At 43.6% G+C, this 20,495-nt stretch overlaps 1 protein-coding gene across 2 annotated transcripts in view; it reads right to left on the bottom strand.

The window, feature by feature from the left end:
* The window catches only part of LOC130030128 (ubiquinol-cytochrome-c reductase complex assembly factor 1), a 101,688-nt gene extending 81,193 nt beyond the window's left edge, over positions 1-20,495 (bottom strand). For both annotated transcript variants that reach the window (XM_056121325.1, XM_056121326.1), the window contains exons 1-2: positions 20,342-20,495; positions 11,053-11,157 (exon numbers count right to left, since the gene is read on the bottom strand). In XM_056121325.1, the coding sequence (XP_055977300.1) occupies positions 11,053-11,157; positions 20,342-20,365 (129 nt within the window). In that variant the 5' untranslated portion in view covers positions 20,366-20,495. The remainder of the gene's footprint in view (positions 1-11,052; positions 11,158-20,341) is intronic.

Genomic DNA, 20,495 nt, shown 5'->3' with positions numbered 1-20,495 from the left:
CTTCTTTACATTAGAGATTGTTCTTTTTACCAACATGAATAAACACGTAAATATGTATGCTCCTATATAAAAACATAAGTGCATACAGCCACTCCAGAAAGGAATATTTTTAAATTATTTTTTATTATATTATATGAAAGTATTATATAAAAAGTATTCTCGTACAGGAGAATAAGCTCAAAGGGCTAGAGCACATTTTGCACTCAGGAAACCAGGATTAAATCCCCGGCACTTGGCATGGTCCCTCAGGCACTGCCATAAGCAGCCCCTACCACACTGCCAGAGTCACCTTCGAGTACCAGCAGGTGCAACCTGGAAATAAAAATCAAAGTTATTTTGCTAGATTAGTAGATTTGTGGATGAGTTTAAGAATCTAATGCCCAGGCTAGAGAGATAGCTCAAACGTCTGAGTATACGTGTTGCACGTATAAAAACAAAAGGATCTAGTTTCCAAACTCTCAGTAATCTCACAGTACCTTCCCAATAAAAGGAAGGTGGAGAGCAATGCTGCTTTTCTCCAAAAGAGGCAAAACATGAAACAAAAAAATCATGTTTTCCTTTAATCCTAAGGAAGGAAAAATAGAATTTCTAATTGTGCTAAGCTACTATTTACTCTTCTTCCCACACAAGGATACTTAAACATTAGTCAGAATTGTGGTCAGTCCCAAGGACACGAATACTTCAATTCATAGGTATCAAGCAGGCTTTGTAAAACACAGACTAAACACAGAGCACCTTCCCATTACATCACATATATCAGTATAATGGCCCATCCAGAACATAACCAAGAACTTTTTATCTTTTTTTATGGCTTGAGGGTCACATCTGGTGATGTTCAGGGGCTACTCCCAGCTCAGTGCTCAGGGGGTATGGCTGATAGTGCTCTGGTGACCATGAGATCCAACGTTTAAATGTGGGCCTCTGCTTGTAAAGCACACACTCCACCCTCTGAGCTGTCTCTCTGCCAGGAAGCACTATCAAAGACTTGTGCTTGAGGTAAAGTTCTTCCACCAGATTATTATATTGCCCACAGCTGCAGATGTAAGCAACGGACACCTTCTGTGACTGTCTTATTACTTGCAAATTTGTGTCTGACCATTATTTATGAGCTAACATTTAACACTATATTGAAATGAAACACCTAGGGACCAAGGACATCGAACTAGTTTCTCGTATCTATACTTGTCTATAAACACAACATTTACCTTTTTGGATTATCCACTTTTGCCCTTGAAGCCCTACAAAAGATTCCCTTCATCTTAAAGACATCTTTTTTTTTTCTCTTGGGGCCAAAGAGACGGGCTGAGTACCAGCTTCGCATGCAGGAGGCCCCAGGTCTCCTCAGTGCTGCATATTCCCTTCAGTACCACCACGAGCAATTCCTAAGGATCCTCAGCACTGCTGCATATGGTTTTTTAAAAAGAGCAGCATTTCCTTTCTTTATGTATCAATGAATACCTTTGTAACTGAAATCTCTGATTTCAAAAATGCCTTCTCTAGCCACTTTGTCTAAAAATAGTATAACAAGTAAGACCCTTGCCTTACACAGTTGGTTCAAGCCCCAGCACCCCATATGGTTTCTCAAGTCCTGTCAGGAGTGATTCCTGAGTGACGAGTACACCCTGAGTACAGCCAGATGTGCTCCCAACAAAAACAAACAAAAAAATTTGTTGTCCCACTATTCTTTTAATATAGCAGTGGCCTGACAACTTCAGTCATTATACTACTCATTAAATGTATATTTATATATTTGATTATTTTCTATTAACAAAAACACCCATGAAGGATGGAACTATGTATATCGTAAGAATCTAATATAGTGATTTACACATAGGGAAAAGTAAGTATTTGATCCAGAGATATAGTAAAGGAGGGTTAACCAACCCTGGTTCAAATCCTGGGCATTAATAATGCCTCCTGAGCACTGCCTAAAATCACTCCTGAGCAGAGCCAGGAACAGTCTCTGAGCATGGCAGGCTGTGGCACAACAACCTACACCCCCCAAAAAAGAAATTCAAATATTTGTTAAGTGAACAAACTCAGGCACCTGTATGGTTATTTCTTATTATTTCCTTTCTGTCCTTATCCACACAAATACCATATTCATGTACTTCATCCAACCTCTAAAAAACAGTACTTCATCCAACCTCTAAAAAACAGTATATAGTTATGATGTCAGCATTTTAAGATTCATAATTTATGGAGGAGTAAGAAAACTCACTGAACAAGGAACAGGACCAAATATAACAGACTGAAATGCTTAAGGGGGGAGGGGCTGGAGAGATAGTGTAGTGGTTAAGGTGCTTGCCTTGCTCATAGCCAATGTGGATTTGAGCCCCAGCACTACATGTGGTCCCCTGAGACTGCCAGGAGTGATCCCTGAGTCCAGAGCCAAGAGGAGGCCCTGAGCACAGCTAGGTGTGATCCAAAAGAACAATTAATTAAATGCTCAAGAGGGGAGGGCAGAGAGATAATTCAGCAAGTAAGGTATTTGCCTTGTACACAGCTGACCCGGGTTCGATTCCAGGCAGTCCATATGGTACCCTGAGTACTGCCAAGAGTAATTCCTGAGTACAGAACCCAGAGTAACCTCTGAGCATCTCTTGAGTATAACCCAAAACAACCCCCCAAAAATGCTGAAGTAAGTCCTAAACACTGCCAGGTGTGGCCCCAAAACCAAATGAAAACAAAACCAACTGTTTAAAGGGAGTTGGAGAGATAGTACAGCAGGTAAGACATGACCCCAAAACTGGTTCAATCTCCAGCACTGGATATGATCCCCTGAGCACAACCAGGAGTAATTCCTAAATGCAGAACCATGGGCAAGCCCTGAACACTGTCGGGTGAGGCCCCAAAACAGATTAAATAAATGCTTAAAGACCATCTACTACCAGAGACCCAAAAATTGTTAACAAGAATGTGGAACAACTAGAATTCTCATACATTGCTGGTAAAAGTGTAAAATTGTACACTTGTAAAATAGTAATAAAAGTACAAGAATGTTTACAAAACCACCATTAATAAAAACCTAAACTATAAGCTGCTCAAATACTTATCAACAGAAAATGGATAAATGAATAAATCATGTTATCTTCATATAATAATGAGAATGAATTAACTATTAAAACATGGAACATGAGCAAAATTTCTGAAAGAAACCTGAATTATAAACCCAATAATGAAAAAAATTCTTAGAAACCCAAATGTGTGAAAGTATTCAAAGTGTCATGCTTAAGCACAGTGAGAGGCAAGACTAAGAGGAGATTGAGCTAGCTTGTGCCGGTCTATTTCTTGATCTCAATTACCTTCACTACGTAACCATTCTTGGGCTACATGCTATGGCTAATGGCTTTTGTGTTATTTTCATTCAATACTTCAATAAAAAGTATAAAATGTGAAAGCATCAAAAATGTGGAAATTTGGGTTGGAGAGATACTCTTCTTCTTGTCCCACTACCAGTGTTTCTTAACCTTTTTCCAACTGTGGCTCCCTTCCGACTTTATTTTCTTCCTGTAGTCCCACCTGTCTTACCTGGCCTCAATCTCTTGAATCCCCTTAGACTCCCCACTTATGTCATTTTTATCTGTAGCCCCATTGGAGTGTCCTGGGGATACACCTGGAGGCCCATTTGGCCCATTGGGTGTAACACACTTCAATATCATTCCCTACCTCTGTCTTCTTACTTTTTCTGTCCTGCCTACTGGGTTTTTTTTTTTTTTTGATGGTGGTGGTGGTCTTACAGTCAAATGCAGAGACTCACTATACACAAGGCACATGCATTACCACTGAACCCTCAGCCATGTCCCCAGTACCAAAGTTTATTTTCTTTATCTTGTTTTTTTTTTTTTTGTTGATGTTCAGTGGTGCTTGGGGGTCACTTCTGTCAGTGGTTGGGGGATTATGCAATACTAGGGAGTGTACTTGGGCATCTTGGATGCAAAGCTTGTGTTTAGCCTATTGAATGATCTCTCTGGTCCTCTTCCCCCACCCCCACCCACCCAGAGATAGAACCCAGAATCTCACATGTGCAGGGGAAGTGCTCTACTACTGAGCTATATCCACAGCCCCTGCAGACTTCTTCAGGATTCACTGTGAAGTATTTTTTCCCCCTTCTCAGTGAAGTAAAATGGTTTTATTGAAAGAAATTTACCTAGAAAAATGTAAGGGACGAGGAGAGAGAGATATGTGCTTAAGAGAGAACATGGGCTTCTCCGGAGTGGTAAAAGCTATTGTGGAATTTTTTTTCTGATGACTTATTTTCAATTTCCAAATTTTTTTTTCCCCTTAATTTTTTGGGTCATACTTGGTGATACTCAGTGATTGCTCTTGACTCTGCCCTCAGAAATTATACCATATGAGATGCCAGGGATCAAACCCAGGTCAGCTGCATGCAAGGCAAATGCCCTTCCTGCTGGACTATCTCTCCAACCCAAATTTCCACATTTTTGATGCTTTCACATTTTATACTTTTTATTGAGTTAGAGCTGCTGTTCTACCTTATAAATTTAATTTTTTTTTTTTTTTTGCTTTTTGGGTCACACCTGGCGATGCACAGGGGTTACTCCTGACTCTACACTCAGGAGTTACTCCTGGCGGTGCTCAGGGGACCATATGAGATGCTGGGAATCGAACCCGGATCGGCCGCATGTAAGGCAAACGCCCTACCCGCTGTGCTATCGCTCCAGCCCCCTATAAATTTAATTTTTAAGAACCAAATAGAATAATGTATGTGGAGAGATGTGTAAAACACAATGCATAATACAAATGTAATGATCCATCTAGACAACACTAAGAATAAATTCTTTAACAGTCAGCATCACTTTAAGAGAAATACATGATTTCTTGTTTATTTACTTATCTATTATTTACAAATGGGCTGGAGCGATAGCACAGCGGGTAGGGCATTTGCCTTGCATGTGGCCGACATGGTCGACCCGAGTTCGATTCCTCCGTCCCTCTCGGAGAGCCCAGCAAGCTACCGGGAGTATCTTGCCCGCACGGCAAAGGCTGGCAAGCTACCCGTGACGTATTCAATATGCCAAATACAGTAACAACCAGCTACTGGGCCTGCTCGAGAAAATCGATGAACAACTGGAAGACAGTGACAGTGACAGTGCCAGTGACATTATTTACAAATAGATTCTGAGAGTGAGGAGATGTCCTTGGTTTGAAAGAGAGAAGAAAAAGTGAGAAGGGAAAAGGGGGAGAAAGAAGAACCACAACCGGAAAAAATTTTTAAAAATGAAGAAAGAAGGGAAGGACACAAATAATTCATGAAATACCATGGATGCAAGTATCTAGTCCTGATCATTTTAGCAAAACTATAAGCTCTACCAGGGCACAATTTATATTATAATTTCTTTCATTTTCGGTCCCAATGTTCAACACTATTCTGGGCATGGAGTCAGCACTCAATAAAAACTAGGTGGATTTCCTTTTTATGTTTCTCTCTCTCTTTTTTTTTCAATAGGACAATTTGGAGAAGGTCCAAAAAAGAACCACAAGAATGATCAAAGAGATGAATAAAAGGTCCTAGTGAAAAGGTTAAACTTAATCGAGACTGTTTAGCTTGGAGCAAAGGCAACTGAAAAACCAAGGAGTAACTTAGAATAACAACACTTGAGCTGGAAGAAATCACAGAGACCTTCTAAGTCCAAATGTTTCATTCCACAGATGAGGAAACTAAGTTTCAGGGAGAGGTTGCAACTTGCTTAAGGTAGTTTTAGGAAAAAAATTTTCTTTTCGAAGTCTAACTTTATATCATAAGAAAAAATTTTACCCAAGCAGAATGAACATAAATAGCAACAACAACAACAACAACAACAATAGCAATTATAAGGACTGAAGAAACAGTACAGCAGGTAGGGTGCTTGCCCTGCACATAGTAAACTTGAGTTTGAGCCTGGACAACCAAGCACTGCCAGGAGTGATCCCAAGTGTGCCTCTCCCAAAAACAATACCCCTCCATAACAAAACAAAAAAAGCAATTCAACATATTAAAATCTCCTACATGCTCAGTATTTAAGTAGTAGTTTTATCTCCCAACAACCTCAAAAAGTAGATACTATTTTGTCCATCTTAGAAATGAGGACACTAAGATTCAAATTCATTATGCAATCAAAATTAAATTCAGAGTTATATTCTATCCCCTTAAGAAGGATAAATTCAGATGCTCTCTCATCAGTGGTATACAGAGCAAAAAAAAAAAAACAGGGGTGGAGAGGGAAGATAATATCAAATTGTGAAAAATGCTTTAGAAACAGATTATCTATGGGACAAAGAAGCAAAGTAGAGGTAAAGACAGTGGTGGAGGGTCTTGAGCACTTTGGTGCTAGTGAAGGTGCAGGAACTTTGTACATCAAAATCATACATGTGTACCGGAGAGACAATACAGGTGTAATGCATTTGTCTTGCGTATAGCTGCGTAAGGCTGACCCTGGTCTGTCTGGTCCCTGGTACCCTACCTCTAGATATGACCGAAAAACCTCCAAAAAATTAAAATTTAAAAAAGAAATAATAAACACTAACACTATTATAACATGTTACCTATACTAAAATAAAAACTAAAAACATAATAACTCTAAGGCTAGAGAGAGTATACAGCATGTCAAAGCACTTGTCTAGCAGGTGGCCAACTGAGATTCAATCCCCAGCACTGCATACAGTGCCCTGAGCACTGCCAAGAATGATTCCTAAGGGGCTAGAGCGATAGCACAGTGGGTAGGGCATTTGCCTTGCACGTGGACAACCCGGCTTCAATTCCCATCAACCCATATGGTCCCCCAAGCACTGCCAGGAGTAATTTCTGAGTGCATGAGCCAGGAGTAACCCCTGTGCAATGCCAGGTGTGACCTGAAAAAAAAAAAAAGAATGATTCCTAAACACCCAGGAGTAAGCCATCAGCACAACTAGGCAAGGTCCAAAAAGCAAAAAAATTTTTTAAAATTTAACTCTTTCAAGGTGCTTTCAAAAACCTGAGCAGAGTTCATTTCATTAACATTGGTTCATGTTTCCCTAGCACTCAAATGTTAATTTTAATTTTTACTTTTTCAAGGTGCTAGAAATCACACACCTTGGATTTTATACATAGGGCATGCACACACCACTGAGTTACATCCCCAGTCTGATTTCTAAATATCCTAAATATCATTCTTCGATAAAAGGGACCAGGGCTCCTGAGAGAAACTGTTGAAGGTAGGACCAGAACAAAGAAAATATAGTACAAACCTGATATAACTTATGGGTGCTAGGACAGGAGTGTTAAAAAGAAATGGCAGTGCTATGGATATGAAGGAAGGGAGGGAGGAGGGGTGGGAGGAAAGGAGTAAGGAAGAAAGGGAAGAAGGGAGGAAGGAAGGGAGAGAGGAAAGAAAGGAAGGGAGGGAGGAAAGAAAGGAAGGGAGGGAGGAAAGAAAGGAAGGGAGGGAGGAAAGAAAGGAAGGGAGGGAGGAAAGGAGGAAGGAAGAGAGGGAGGAAGGGACAAAAGTTGGAAGCCCAGCAATACTACATTCAAGCTCAATACTATGAGGCAACATCACTGGGATCCCCAACACTAGAAAAAATTGGCACACCACAACTTAGTCTGCAAGCACAACTAAAGTATGCAAGCCCTGGAGAGCACCACAGTCCAAGTGTACAAGCACTATAATGAAGAGTGTGACCCCTGGGGAGCAGCACAATCATAGTATGGCCAAGCACCACAGCTAAAGTATGTAAGCCGCCAGCAAGCAGCACAACTGAAATGCAGGAACTTGCAGCCAAGGATATAACCCCGGCCATCACAACAACCAACAAAAGTCAAGAGAAGAAGCACTGATTAGTTTGTTAATATCATCTGTAAAAATTTCAAAAGATAGGGGTATAGTGACGCCAGCAGGTCAATCTGTACCTGTGAGGTGAGTGCATCAGCAGCCTGATGGCACCATCAGACTTTCAGACACCCCAAAATTGCTGCTGTGCCTTTGGCCTGACCCCAAAAACTTGGGGCAAAGTTTACAAAGAAAATAAACGGCCAAAAGTTAGGTATGTGAGAGACACACCCACAAACCACCTCCAGCTCAGCTATATAATTGGAGGCATGGCCTCTCTGGTTCCTGATCGAACTGCTTCACGGCCATGATCCCAGAGACTCAGAAATGAATCTTGGAACCCAAAGGCTTTTGGCAGAAATGCATCCTGTTCCTGTAGTAGGTTACTGGCGCTGGGCCACTCCAGGTGGGAATAGGTTTCGTGCCTTGGCCTGTTTGTTCCCCCTGCTGGCCCAGTGACCGCCATCCTCCAGAGGCCACTGGACAGTCAGGTTTGGGCCTGCAGTGGCAAGACACAAGGAGCCTCACCAGATGGGGGTGGAACCAGCCCTTTCCTCCCCATCCCAACAAGACCCAGAGTCACAGTCTACAAACGGCCTCTCTGGCTCCTGATCAAGCTGATTAACGGCCATGATCCCAGAGACTCAGAAACAAAAATTTCGAAACCCAGCGGCTTTAGGCAGAAATGCATATGGACCGCATACAAGGTGGCCGCCACCTCAGAGCTTATTAGAAAGCCAGGTATGAGCCGGCAGTGACGGGGCAACTGCAGTCTCATGGGAAGGGGGGCGGTACCGGCTCATCCTTCACGCCCTACTGAGGTCACAAGTTGCTCTCCGGGACGGCCATGGCTCCAGAGGCAAAAGGACTTAATCCAGAGGTCGGCAGCTTGCGGCAAAAAAGTGAATGGACCATGCTTTAAACAACGGAACCATGCCTCCCTGGGAGGGCAAGGGTATTGCTCCCTTCTGCCTTTTTCCCCCCCAGCAGCAAGGTGGCCGCCACCTCAGAGCTTATAGGAAAGCCAGGTATGAGTCGGTGGTGACAGGGCAACTGTAGTCTCATTGGAAGAGGGATGGTACCGGCTCATCCTTCACGCCCTACCGAGGTCACGAGTTGCCCCCCACAAGCAGCTCTCCAGCACGGCCATGGCTCAGAGGCAAAAGGACTTAATCCAGAGCCCGGCAGCTTATGGCAGAAAAGTGAATGGACCATGCGTTAAACAACGGAACCATGCCTCCCCAGGAGGGAAAGGGTGTTGCTCCCTTCCGCCTCCCCCCCCAGCCCCAGGAAGGTGGCCGCTGCCTCAGAGCTTATTTGAAAGCCAGGTAAGAGCCGGCGGTGACGGTGCAACTGCAGTCTCATGGGAAGGGGACGGTATCGGCTCGTCCTTCACGCCCTACCGAGGTCATGAGTTGCCCCCCACGAGCGGCTCTCCAGCACAGCCATAACACCAGACACACAGAAACCAATCTCGTAATTATCTGGCTCTTTGCAGAAATCCAAAATTGTGTGGCTGCTGTCGTGGCCAAGCAACATTATATGAGTCTCATAACCAGCTATAGAAAACAAAGTATTTCCCAATGCCTTTTCAGCAATTCTGATTGTTGGGGGGCGGAATTCTACACAATAATGGTGCATCTTTTGTCAAAATAATGAATGTAATCAATGTAGAGAAGAGTTAAGTAGAAATCATCTGCCTCACAGGCATTGGGAGGGGTGGGAGGGGGGCATATGGCGGGGGTAGTTCTTGTTGATGAAAAGTGAGTACTGGTGAAGGGAAAGGTGTTTGATCATTGCATGACCGAGACTTAAACCTGAAAGCTTTGTAACTTTTCCCACAGTGATTCAATAAATAAATATAAGAAGGGGGAAAAAACAATTTCAAAAGAGTGGATAGGATATTTGACTTGCATTCAGCTGACCCAGGTTTGATCCCCAGCATCCCCTACCATCCATCTAGCATTGCCAAAAGTATTCCCGAGGGGCTGAAGCAATAGCACAGTGGGTAGGGTGTTTGCCTAGCACAAGGCAGATCCGGGTTCGATTCCCATCATCCCATATGGTCCCCCGAGCACCGCCAGGAGTAATTCCTGAGTGCAGAGCCAGGAGTAACCCCTGTGCATTGCCAGGTGTGACCCAAAAAGAAAACAAACAAACGAAAGTGTTCCTGAGTACAGAGCCACAAGCAGCCCCTAAGCATTGTCAGGTTTGGTCCAACCCCCTCCCCCGCCAAAAAAAAATTCAAAAGGAAATTACCATTATGAAAACTACACAGTAATGACTATTGTAGTCAAGAATTAACAAATAGAGCAGCCAGAACAATAGTAGAGTCCTTGCTTTGCACATAGCTGACATCCAGATTCAATACCCAACATCCCATATGGTCCCTAGAGCCTCACAAGGAATGATCCTTGAACACAGAGCCAAAGTCCTGAGTACCTCCAGGTATAGCCCAAACATAGAAAGAAAGAAAGAAAGAAAGAAAGAAAGAAAGAAAGAAAGAAAGAAAGGGAGGGAGGAAGGAAAGGAGGAAGGAGAGAGAGAAAAAAAGAAAGAGAGAAAGAGAGAAGAGAGGAGGGGAGAGGAGGGGAAAGGAGGGGAAGGGAGGGGAGGGGAGGGGAGAGGAGGGGAGGGGAGGGAGAGGAGAAGAGAGAAAAATATCTCACCTCGGTGCTAGAGAAATAGTAGGTAATGTGGAGCCAGGAGTAAGCCCTGAACACTGTCTGTTGTGGCCCAAAAAACAAACAAAAAACCCTCACCTCAAGTAAGAGTGGTACTTGAGGCTAGAGAGACAGTACAGGAGTAAGGCAGTTGCCTTGCATGCAGTCAACCCCAGTTCAATCCCCACTGGGGCACTGCCAAGGGTCATTCTTGAGTAAAGAGCCAGGAGTAGACCCTGAGCACCGCCGGGTGTGGTCCAAAATCCAAAGTTAGTGGCATGAAGTGGTTATGAAAAAAAAAAAGAAGTTACCTCTGAGATGAGTAAGTGGAAACACTCCCAACAGTAAAAACCATCAGACTGTAGCCTGGTCACCTCGGCTAAGTGCCACTGGAGGGTATTTAGAAGCAACGCCCTAGACACCATAATGCAGGAATCAGCTCTGAGCTGGCACCACAAGACCCAGAAGTAGTCTCATGAGGTTTTTCCATCACACAGTTTGGGTGGCTAATCTATAAATACCTGACATTTGCACATAAACACTGAGATTTTCATACCAAGCAAAGGAACAACAAACCTTACCTGAGGAGTGGCAGACAGAGCTCTGCCCCACTGCCCTTGTGTGGGAGATGCGGGGACGAATCGGCTGCATACTGGAAACCACTGGGAGATGCTTGTTCCATTCCTCTAAAGAAAGAAAATTAATAATCTGTGAAGAATCCTTATCAGTCCCCATATCAACGAGCACACTGAACTTTAGAAATACCCCCAGAACCGGACACATAACTTCCAAAATAAGGCCCCAGATCCAACTTCACTGCATCATCTCTCCTTGCTTACGATGCATGGGCGACTCCTGGTCCAGACTAAAACTATAGTAACCGTGACACACACAAGGGGCACGGGCTCCAGAGAGGGCCGACAAGGCACACTTGAAGTATTTTGTTATTTGAGCTGATGATGCTTTTTCCATAAACACAGACTTATCTGTGCTACACTAACTTTCTTTATAGTTATTGGGACTGGAATTATAGTCCAGGCCTTGGGGTGACTAGGGCCAGGGGCCCAGACAATGGCACGGTGGCTAAAAGGCACCTGCCTTACCAGTGGCATAAAGTGGTTATGAAATTTAATCCCCACTGTCCTTCGCAATGGCTCTGGGGTACAGCCATGTGTGCAAGAAGCTCTAAGTACCTGTGTGACCACTAAAATAAAAGGCAACCCCATAAACATAGGTGCAAGCACTGCAACCAAAATGTACAGTCCTTGGCCAGTAACATGGTCAAGTGACCTTCAGTGAACACAACAGCAGCAACAGAAAAGCAAGAAAAGGAAGAAAAGATTAGGGCACTCTAGAAAAAATTTCAGGTGGATGAAACACACTTGGGTAACGAATTTCTGAGACGGGAAGATGGGAAAGATTGCTCGAAGGACTAGAGCACATACCTCGCCTATAGGAGGTCCCAAGTTTGATCCCTCATGCTGTGTGGACCACCAGAAAACTGCCAGTGGTGGCTGGGAAAATTCAAAATATTGGTGGTGGCGTGAAGGTGTAATGGTGGTGGGACTGGTGTTGGAATATTGAATGTAATCAATTATTGTGAACAACTTTATAGAAATAAAATAGAACTAAAAAAACAACACTGCCAGGTGGCACCCAGCAGTACCTCATCACCAGCCCAAGCCAAGAGCCGGGAAGACCATCAGCAGGAGCCGCCCCTCCAGTCCACCCCCCTAAAAAGGATGAAATGGCGGTTGAATTGATAGCTGACGCTTCCCTTTGACATAGCTGAACTCAGAAAGGATTCAGGGGCAGGAGAGAGCTCAAGGGACTGGAGTAGGTGCCTCACACACAAGGTCCTGGTCTGATCCCAACACTGTTTGGCCCCATAGTCACTACTGGGAGTAGCCCTAGTGGCCCCCAGCACTACGTGGGTCAAGCAGCAACACAATGTGGCCTGTCAACACACCCTGGGGCCCCTGAAGTGATTAAGAGGCTCCCCATGACTCCTGCCTTCTCCCCACCCCCATCCTCAGCCTCCCCAGAAAAGAAACAAAGGACTCTGGGCAAAAGTCCTCTGGGCAAACACCGGTAATAGTTCTGAGCACTTACTATGTATGTGCTCGCTCTTTTCCAGAAACCGTATGACTCAATGAAACCTTACAGTCAGGGCCAGGGACCTATCGGGAGACCCAAGTTCAAACCCTGGCCGATCCCCCTCTCCCCTCACCGCCACCTTAGCACTGAAGACTCCCAAGTACTGCCAAGGTGGCTCTGGTGGTCCCTGACAAGGACAAGCAGCAGCACAGCCTGGGGCCCTAACACAAAACCACCACTAGCCCATTTAGACAAGTATCACCAAGAGGGCCCTGAGCCCTCTGAGCACTGCTTGGGAGATTGCCACCCGCAAACAAAAAACAAAAAACAAAAAAACAGAATCTGCAACTGATCTAGGTATATTATAATTATTCCACTATTCCACTCACATGGAAAAAAGAAGGACCAGAGCAGTAGGATCATGGGTAGGTGCTTGCCTTTCATGCAGCCAACCCAGGTTTGTCCCTAGCACCACATATGAGGAAGGATCCCTGAGCACAGGGCCAGAAGTAAGCCTGAGCACCACCACATGTTATTAGAGTAAAGAATAAAGAAAGAATAGAAGAAACTGAGGGGGCCAGGAAGAGAGCTCAAAGGGCTAGAGAGCATTCGTTGCAGGCAGGAGCCTGGGGTTCAAACCCCAAGCACTGATCTGGAAGTAGCCCCTGAACATCTCCATGTAACCAAAGACAACCACCACCAAAAGAAAAAAAAAAAGCAGCAGCAGCTGCAGAGGTATGGTTAAATTAAGTAACCATTTCCCAAGGCCGCAAAGTTAATAGACAATAGGGCTACTATTTGAATTTACATCCAACTATAGGATCCATGCTTATTTACGGCAGAAAGAGCCACACATGTGATCAGCCACGTGGGTACAAGCAGCACATGGGCTCAGGCAGCATAAGGGCCACACATATGTAAATGTACAGAAAAGGAGCATGTGGCTCTCTTTTCTTCTGTGGCCATCGCTGAAGTGGTAAGTGGTAACAGCCAAAACGAATGTCAATTCCTTTGTGACTTCTGACCAGAGCAAAAAACATAAAAGGCATTTTGATGTACCTTCCCACATTAGCAGAAAGATTATGTCTTCCAGGGCTAGAGCAATAGTATGGAATGAAGGGCGCTTGTCTTGCATGCAGCTGACCCAGGTCCACTCCCAGGCATCCTACATGTTCCCCTGAGCCCCACCACGAGTGACCCCTCAGGGCAGAGTAGGGAGTTCTGAAACCACCAGGTGTGGCCCAAAACCCAACAAAAGAAAACAAGAACATATAAAGACATTATTGTCACTAAATGATCTGGGAGATAGGAGATGGTTCAAAGGGCCTGAGACCATATGCTTTGCATATGGAAATCCCAGATTCAATCCCTCAGGGCACCAATGATCCCCCAAGTACTACAGATATGGTCCCTAAACAGCATTGGGTGTACTACCCAAAAAATTAATATGTATTTTTTTAAATCTATGTAAGATCCTCATATTCTCATTCCCTGACAAATAGTCACAGCAGCAAGAAACATTTTCTTAAAATATTGTTTGCGGGGCTGGAGCGACAGCACAGCAGGTAGGGTGTTTGCCTTGCACGCGGCCGACCCGGGTTCGATTCCCAGCATCCCATATGGTCCCCTGAGCATCGCCAGGAGTAATTCCTGAGTGCAAAACCAGGAGTAACCCCTGTGCATTGCCGGGTGTGACCCAAAAAGCAAAAAATATATATATTGTTTGGAACCTGCAATTCTCTTTCTCAAAAGCTTGTAATGGCACCAAGTACTCAGTTAGTCAAACTTCAACAACTGGTCTTTACTAATGGAAATTTCCTCTAGACTCAACAGTACACTTTTATACCCTCTCTTGTAGTCTTCATTCAGAAAATTCAAAAGCTGACTCAGTGTTGTTGGTTTGGGGGTCACCATTCCTTTCTGCAAGAGTTAATCCTCTTCATTCCTATCGTATCAGAGCTCACCTGCTTTAAGAAATCTCTCAGGAGGATGATATAACTCTGCAGTAGAGCACCTGCCTCACAGGTGAGGGGAAAGGAGTAGGGAACAGGACAAGGGAAGGAAGGAGAAGGGAGGAGAAAAGGGGAAGAAGGAAGGGGAAAGGGCAAAGGAAAGACTCTGAACTTTAGGTTCTGACTCTAGTGACTCTACTTGGCCCTTTTTCCTTCCTGCTTCTCCCAAAACTTCATATATTTATATACCTATCTATCCATTTTATATATATGTATGTTATCATATATCTATCTGTGAAAGTGTTGATCTCCCTCTTGTAGGTACTAATATTTGCTCCTACAGAAAATATCAGGTTAGGTTCCTGCTACACTTTGGTCATAGTAACATCTTATTTAACATATGCTGTTGATACATTCACATTGAACTAACAGCACCACAAGTCACTCATGAATGAATCTCTAGTAACAAATTCTCTTACTAAGGGACATGACAGCTTTAGCACTTAGTAACAGTACATTGCACATTTTAGCACCACATTTAAAAGCCATTTAGAAGCAGGAAAGAGAGTACAGAGGGTAAGGTGCCTGTTTTGCATGCAACATACCAGGGTTTCATCCCCAGTACCACATCTGGTCCCCAAGTACTGCCAGGAATGATCCCTGAGCACTGAGCCAGGAGTAAACCCTGGACACTGCTGGTTGTGGCCCCAAAGCAAAACAAGTCTTCCCCCCCAAAAATAGTCATTTCAAAAGAAAACAGAAATCACCCAAAACAAAACACAAATATGTGGGGAGGGAAGGCACTCAATAGATGGTCAAAAGATATTTGTTCATAGAAGCACTTTTTTCACTCAGGCTGGAAACATGCACATTAGCCCTCAAACTGATGAGAAGTCAGGTTCCTATCCTAGAAATGAGTTAATAAAAAAGCGAAAATATGCATAATCCCTGTGGTAGCAGGTGGAATGTAAAGTAACACATGGAGGGGGGTGTTAGTTTGGTTTGGGGGGCCACACCTCGCTCAGGGGACCATGCAGTGCTAGAGACCAAACTGAGATTTCCTGCATGCAGGTGCACTCAGCCCACTGAGCTATCTCCCTGTCCCCTGATAAAGGTTCTGAGTAATATAGAGGTAAATAAACACACATAAAGTCATCTCTCAGCATATACAAGGGATTCCTTTTAGAGCAACAGAGAGCAAAATCTATAGATACTCAACTCCTTTACTGGCCTATTATTTGTAGATAACCTACACATTCTATTTCAAGTCATCTCTAGATAACTTATGATACTCGGTAAAATGTAAACAGTATAAAAATAACTTGTCATACTGCTTGGAGAATAATGACAAGTATAAAAAATGTTCAGCACAAACACAATCATCATTAGGTCTAACTACACTACACATTTTCCACTATTTCCCATTTGCCACAGTTAAGTGAATCACTAAATATGGAGATGGCAGGTTGACAGCATGTGTTTATGTTTATCTATACACATATATATATATTTCCTAATGCCCTGATAGGGCCCAGAGCAATGAAATCCCTGTAGCAATGACTCCAGGTAGTTCCCAGAATTGATTTCCAAATAGCAATATTCATCCAAAGGAACTAACTGACAAAATATTCAGAATGCTGGGGGAAAAGAAATCTGTCAAACAAAAATTCTATATAAAGCGGAGCTGGAGTGATACACAACAGGCAGGGCATTTGCCTTGCACGTGGCCGACCCAGGTTCAATTCCCAGCATCTCATATGGTCCCCTGAGCACCGCCAGGGATAATTCCTGAGTGCAGAGCCAGGAGTAAACCCTGTGCATCACCAGGTGTGACCCAAAAAGCAAAAAAAAAAAAAAAAAAAAAAAAAAATTCTATATAAACCAAAACTATTATTCGAAAGTGGAAGGAAAATGAAAACTTTCTAGATAAACAAAAACTCAATGTCAAAGTAAATCGACTTTACAGCAAATATAACGGGAGATCTTCAAGAGGAAATGAGACCTGTGACAGTACAATAACTCAAATCCACATGTAGAAATTAAGCACACTGATACAGACACCTAGGTAAAGAAGCTTACTACTAAGATAAATTAATAAACGTCTAAATATGTTTTTGTGACTTTATTCTTAATTTTAAATGACAACTACATAAAGCAACTGTTAATGGACACACAATATAAATATATAATGTGAATAACAATAAAAGCATAAAGAAGAAAAAAGCTATAAAAAATAAATATTTTTCCATAATATTGGAATCAAGTTGGTGTTAATCCAATCCAGATTATTATGAAAATGTTAATATCATAATCTTCCACGGAAAATGCTAAAATTAAAATTAAATCTTATACCATACACAAAAATTAACTCAAAATGGAATCTCTTTAGACAAAATTATAAGGAAAAAGTTTCATCTGAATTTGGCAATGATTTCTTGGCTTTAAGAACCAAAAGCACATATAACACAAGTTGGACTTCATCAACAGTGAAAACTTCAATACATCAAAGAATACTATGGCCAGGAAGATATCTCAAAGGGCTAGAGCAGATACTTTGCATGTGGGAGGCACCAGATTCAATCCCTGAACCTAAGGTTCCCCAACAATACCCAAGCAGCACTGGCATGGTCCACAAACCAAAAAGAAAAAAAAAAGAATATTATCAACAAGTAAAAATGAAACAGATAGAATGAGATAAAATATTTTAAAATCATACCTAGAATATATAGAAGCTTCTACCAAAAAAAAAAAAACCCAATTTGATCAAAAAACAGGCAAAGTACTCAGATGCTTCTCCAAATACATACAAATGGCCAAAAAAGCACGAGATGTTCAACACCACCAACCAATGAAAATAATGCAAGTCAAAACTACCAATAAACTGGCCACTCTGGGGCAAGAATGTGGCCAAGTAGAGCGCCTGTCTTACATGTGCTTGGCCCTGGATTCGATGGCCAATAAACACACACAAATTATGAAAAGCAAAACTGGCAAAGATATAGAAAAATCAGAACTGCTATGCTTTGTTGATGAGAACATAAAATAATATAATTGTTATGGGCTGGAGCGATAGCACAGCGGGTAGGAAATTTTCCTTACACACGGCCAACCTGGGTTCAATTCCTCTGTCCCTCTCGGAGAGCCCAGCAAGCTACCAAGAGTATCCCGCCCGCACGGCAGAGCCTGGCAAGCTGCTCGTGGCATATTCGATATGCCAAAAACAGTAACAACAAGTCTCACAATGGAGACGTTACTGGTGCCTGCTCGAGCAAATCCATGAACAACGGGAGGACAATGCTACAGTGCTACAATTGTTGTATTGGTCTATGATCCAGTAATTCCAATTATGGGTATATACTCAAAGGGACTGAAATATTTCTAACATGTAATATTTCCATCCCTATGGAACAGCTAAAATCTGCAAGTGTCCATCAGCAGATATATGGATAAACTAAAGCAATATATAGTGTTTTATATATAAAGTAGCAGTGAAGTATTATTCAGCCTTTAAGGACTAGAGAAAGCACAAAGGGATGCATAAGCCCTGAGTTCAGTCCCTAGTACCACGCATTGTCGCCCCAAGAGCCCTACCACCAAGCCTGGGAAGCCCCCAAGTACTGCTGCATATGACTCAACACACATACACGCGCGCACACACACACACACACACACACACACACACACACACAGAGTAAAGGAATAAGTTGCCACAAGCAACAGAATCTAAGGAACTGAGCTTACCTAAGCAGTGAGATGTGGGGGCTGGAGTGGGATGGTGAGGTAGGGATGAGGGAGGGACTCTGAAACAAATGTGGAGGGGAAAGGGTACTCTGGTGGTGGGTGTGATGTTGGGATGCTGTATGGATGAAACCCTACCACTGACAGTATTATAACATTGTAAATCATGATGACTAAAATAAAATAAAATATAACAAAAAAGAAGTCACTAAAGAATCACAATATAAAGCGATTTTCCTCTAATATTGATTTTTACCTACAAAGAGGAATAGGAAAGAACAGGCAAAGAAAAATTCAACTACTACAGAATAGCACTACAGAATAGCACTCAAGCGGGCACCAGTAACTTCTCACAACAAATTGTGAGACTTGTTGTTACTGTTTTTGGCATATCAGATACATCACGGGTAGCCTGCCAGGCTCTGCCGTGTGGGCGAGATACTCTCAGTAGCTTGTCCTGCTCTCCAAGAGGGGCGGAGGAATCAAACCCAGATCGGCTGCATGCAAGGCAAACACCTTACCTACTGTGCTATCGCTCCAGCCCTACTACAGAAAAGTAACAAGAAATTAATTTACAACAGTCCACATGGTCAGGAACAAAAGAGAAATCAAAGTGTTCATTTCAGGTCTATGTTTCAAATATACCACCTTAAAAATCCAAAAAGAAAGGGGTGGGGTGGGGGAAATTTCACTTGCCATTTTTCCAGCAGTCATCAAATCTGAATCAATTTTGACCCTGACATCAACAATTACTTCGCCAAGCAAATCTTTCTGTAGGCAAATGGCACTATTCTTCAAACAAATATTTATTTAGAGCAACAGAGATCATTGAACTTTGCCAGGTTGGCAAAAAATCAAAAAAAATGGGGTCGGATATAATACAGGGATTACAACGCTTGCTTGCCTTGGATAAGGCTGACCATGGCTGACAATTCTGGGCACCACCTATGGTTCCCTGCACACCACCAGGGAATACAGAGCCAGGAATACAGCAGGGTGTGGCCCAAACACAACCATCCCCAATAAAAAATACAAAAAGTAAAACTGCAGCCCTCGTACGCCATATATTAAGACTCCAGAAATGAAATAGCTGGTAAGATGCCTCAAAGGGGCTAGTGGGCAAGCTTTGTATACAAGAGTCCCAGGTTCTGGTTCAATCCTGAGCACCACTGGAGTGATCACCAACAAAAATAAAAGTGAGAAACACAAGTGCAAAATTACAACCGAAAAGGTCACCAGACGCAGGAATAGATCTGTCAGCTCTGTAAAGAAATGTCCTTGACCCAGTTTTCTGAATGCTTGCTAAAATAACAGACTCTCGCATTATTCTACCATTAGAAGCTAAATTCTATGTCCTCCTAACCTTTTTACTGCGGTCATTCGCTTTCCCCTTTAGTTCCTAGAGGTCAGCATCTGCTAAAAGGATCAAGACCCAGACCGAATGACAAGAAATGCAATGGTGTGGCCGTGGGTGGCTTCTTTCCTTCCTTCTTTCAAACTGTATGGAACCCCAGTGACGTGTCAGGCAACGTGGAAACGATGGCCATTCCCCTCTTCGCTCTGCTAATCCAGCACAGTAAATCTACTAAACCGTGCAGTCAAGAACCAGCCCAGAGAATGCTCGGATCCGAAGGGACAGCCGACGAAAGTCCTAGCGTTCCACGCAGGGACCCGTGACAGAACAAGAATTAGAACCCAGATCTCCCCAAATTAAATCAGTACCCCACCAGGAGGTCGGGAAGCAGGTGATGACCGACCGAGGACAAGCAAACTGGCCTCCGCTGTGCCCAGCATCACTCATCACTCTCCCTGTCCTCGGAATCGAAGGGGAGAACAGCTAAACAGGGGTGGGGGGGAGGGGGAAAGTAGGGAGGGGGCGGCTGAAGGGGGATGAATGTCTGGAGACTCTGCCTCAGTTTCCCCCCTCCAGCCCTCTCATACACTCCTCCCTGCAGGCAGGGAGCCGGACGGCCACGCGAAGGCACAGACTCCCCCCTCCGCGACCTCCCTGCAGTTCCCCCCGCTCCGTGACTCCAATCCCGGGCGCCGGGGGCGGCCGTTAGGAAGTAACTCCTTCACTCACAAGGACTCGCACCAGCAACGCCATGTTTCTCAAAAACCATTTCCGGGTGAAAGGTGGATTTCCGGATTCTCGGCCGCCCCGACCTTTCCCCGGCGTGTCTCTTCGCCCGGCGGGTGCCCGGCAACGGCAGCGCAGGCGCACTGAGGCCACAGCG

The sequence above is a fragment of the Sorex fumeus genome, unplaced genomic scaffold, assembly GCF_029834395.1.
Source record: "Sorex fumeus unplaced genomic scaffold, SorFum_2.1 ptg000044l, whole genome shotgun sequence".
NCBI lineage: Eukaryota > Metazoa > Chordata > Mammalia > Eulipotyphla > Soricidae > Sorex > Sorex fumeus.
Note: the sequence above shows the minus strand (reverse complement) of the source record. Positions and strands in the feature narration are given on the sequence as shown.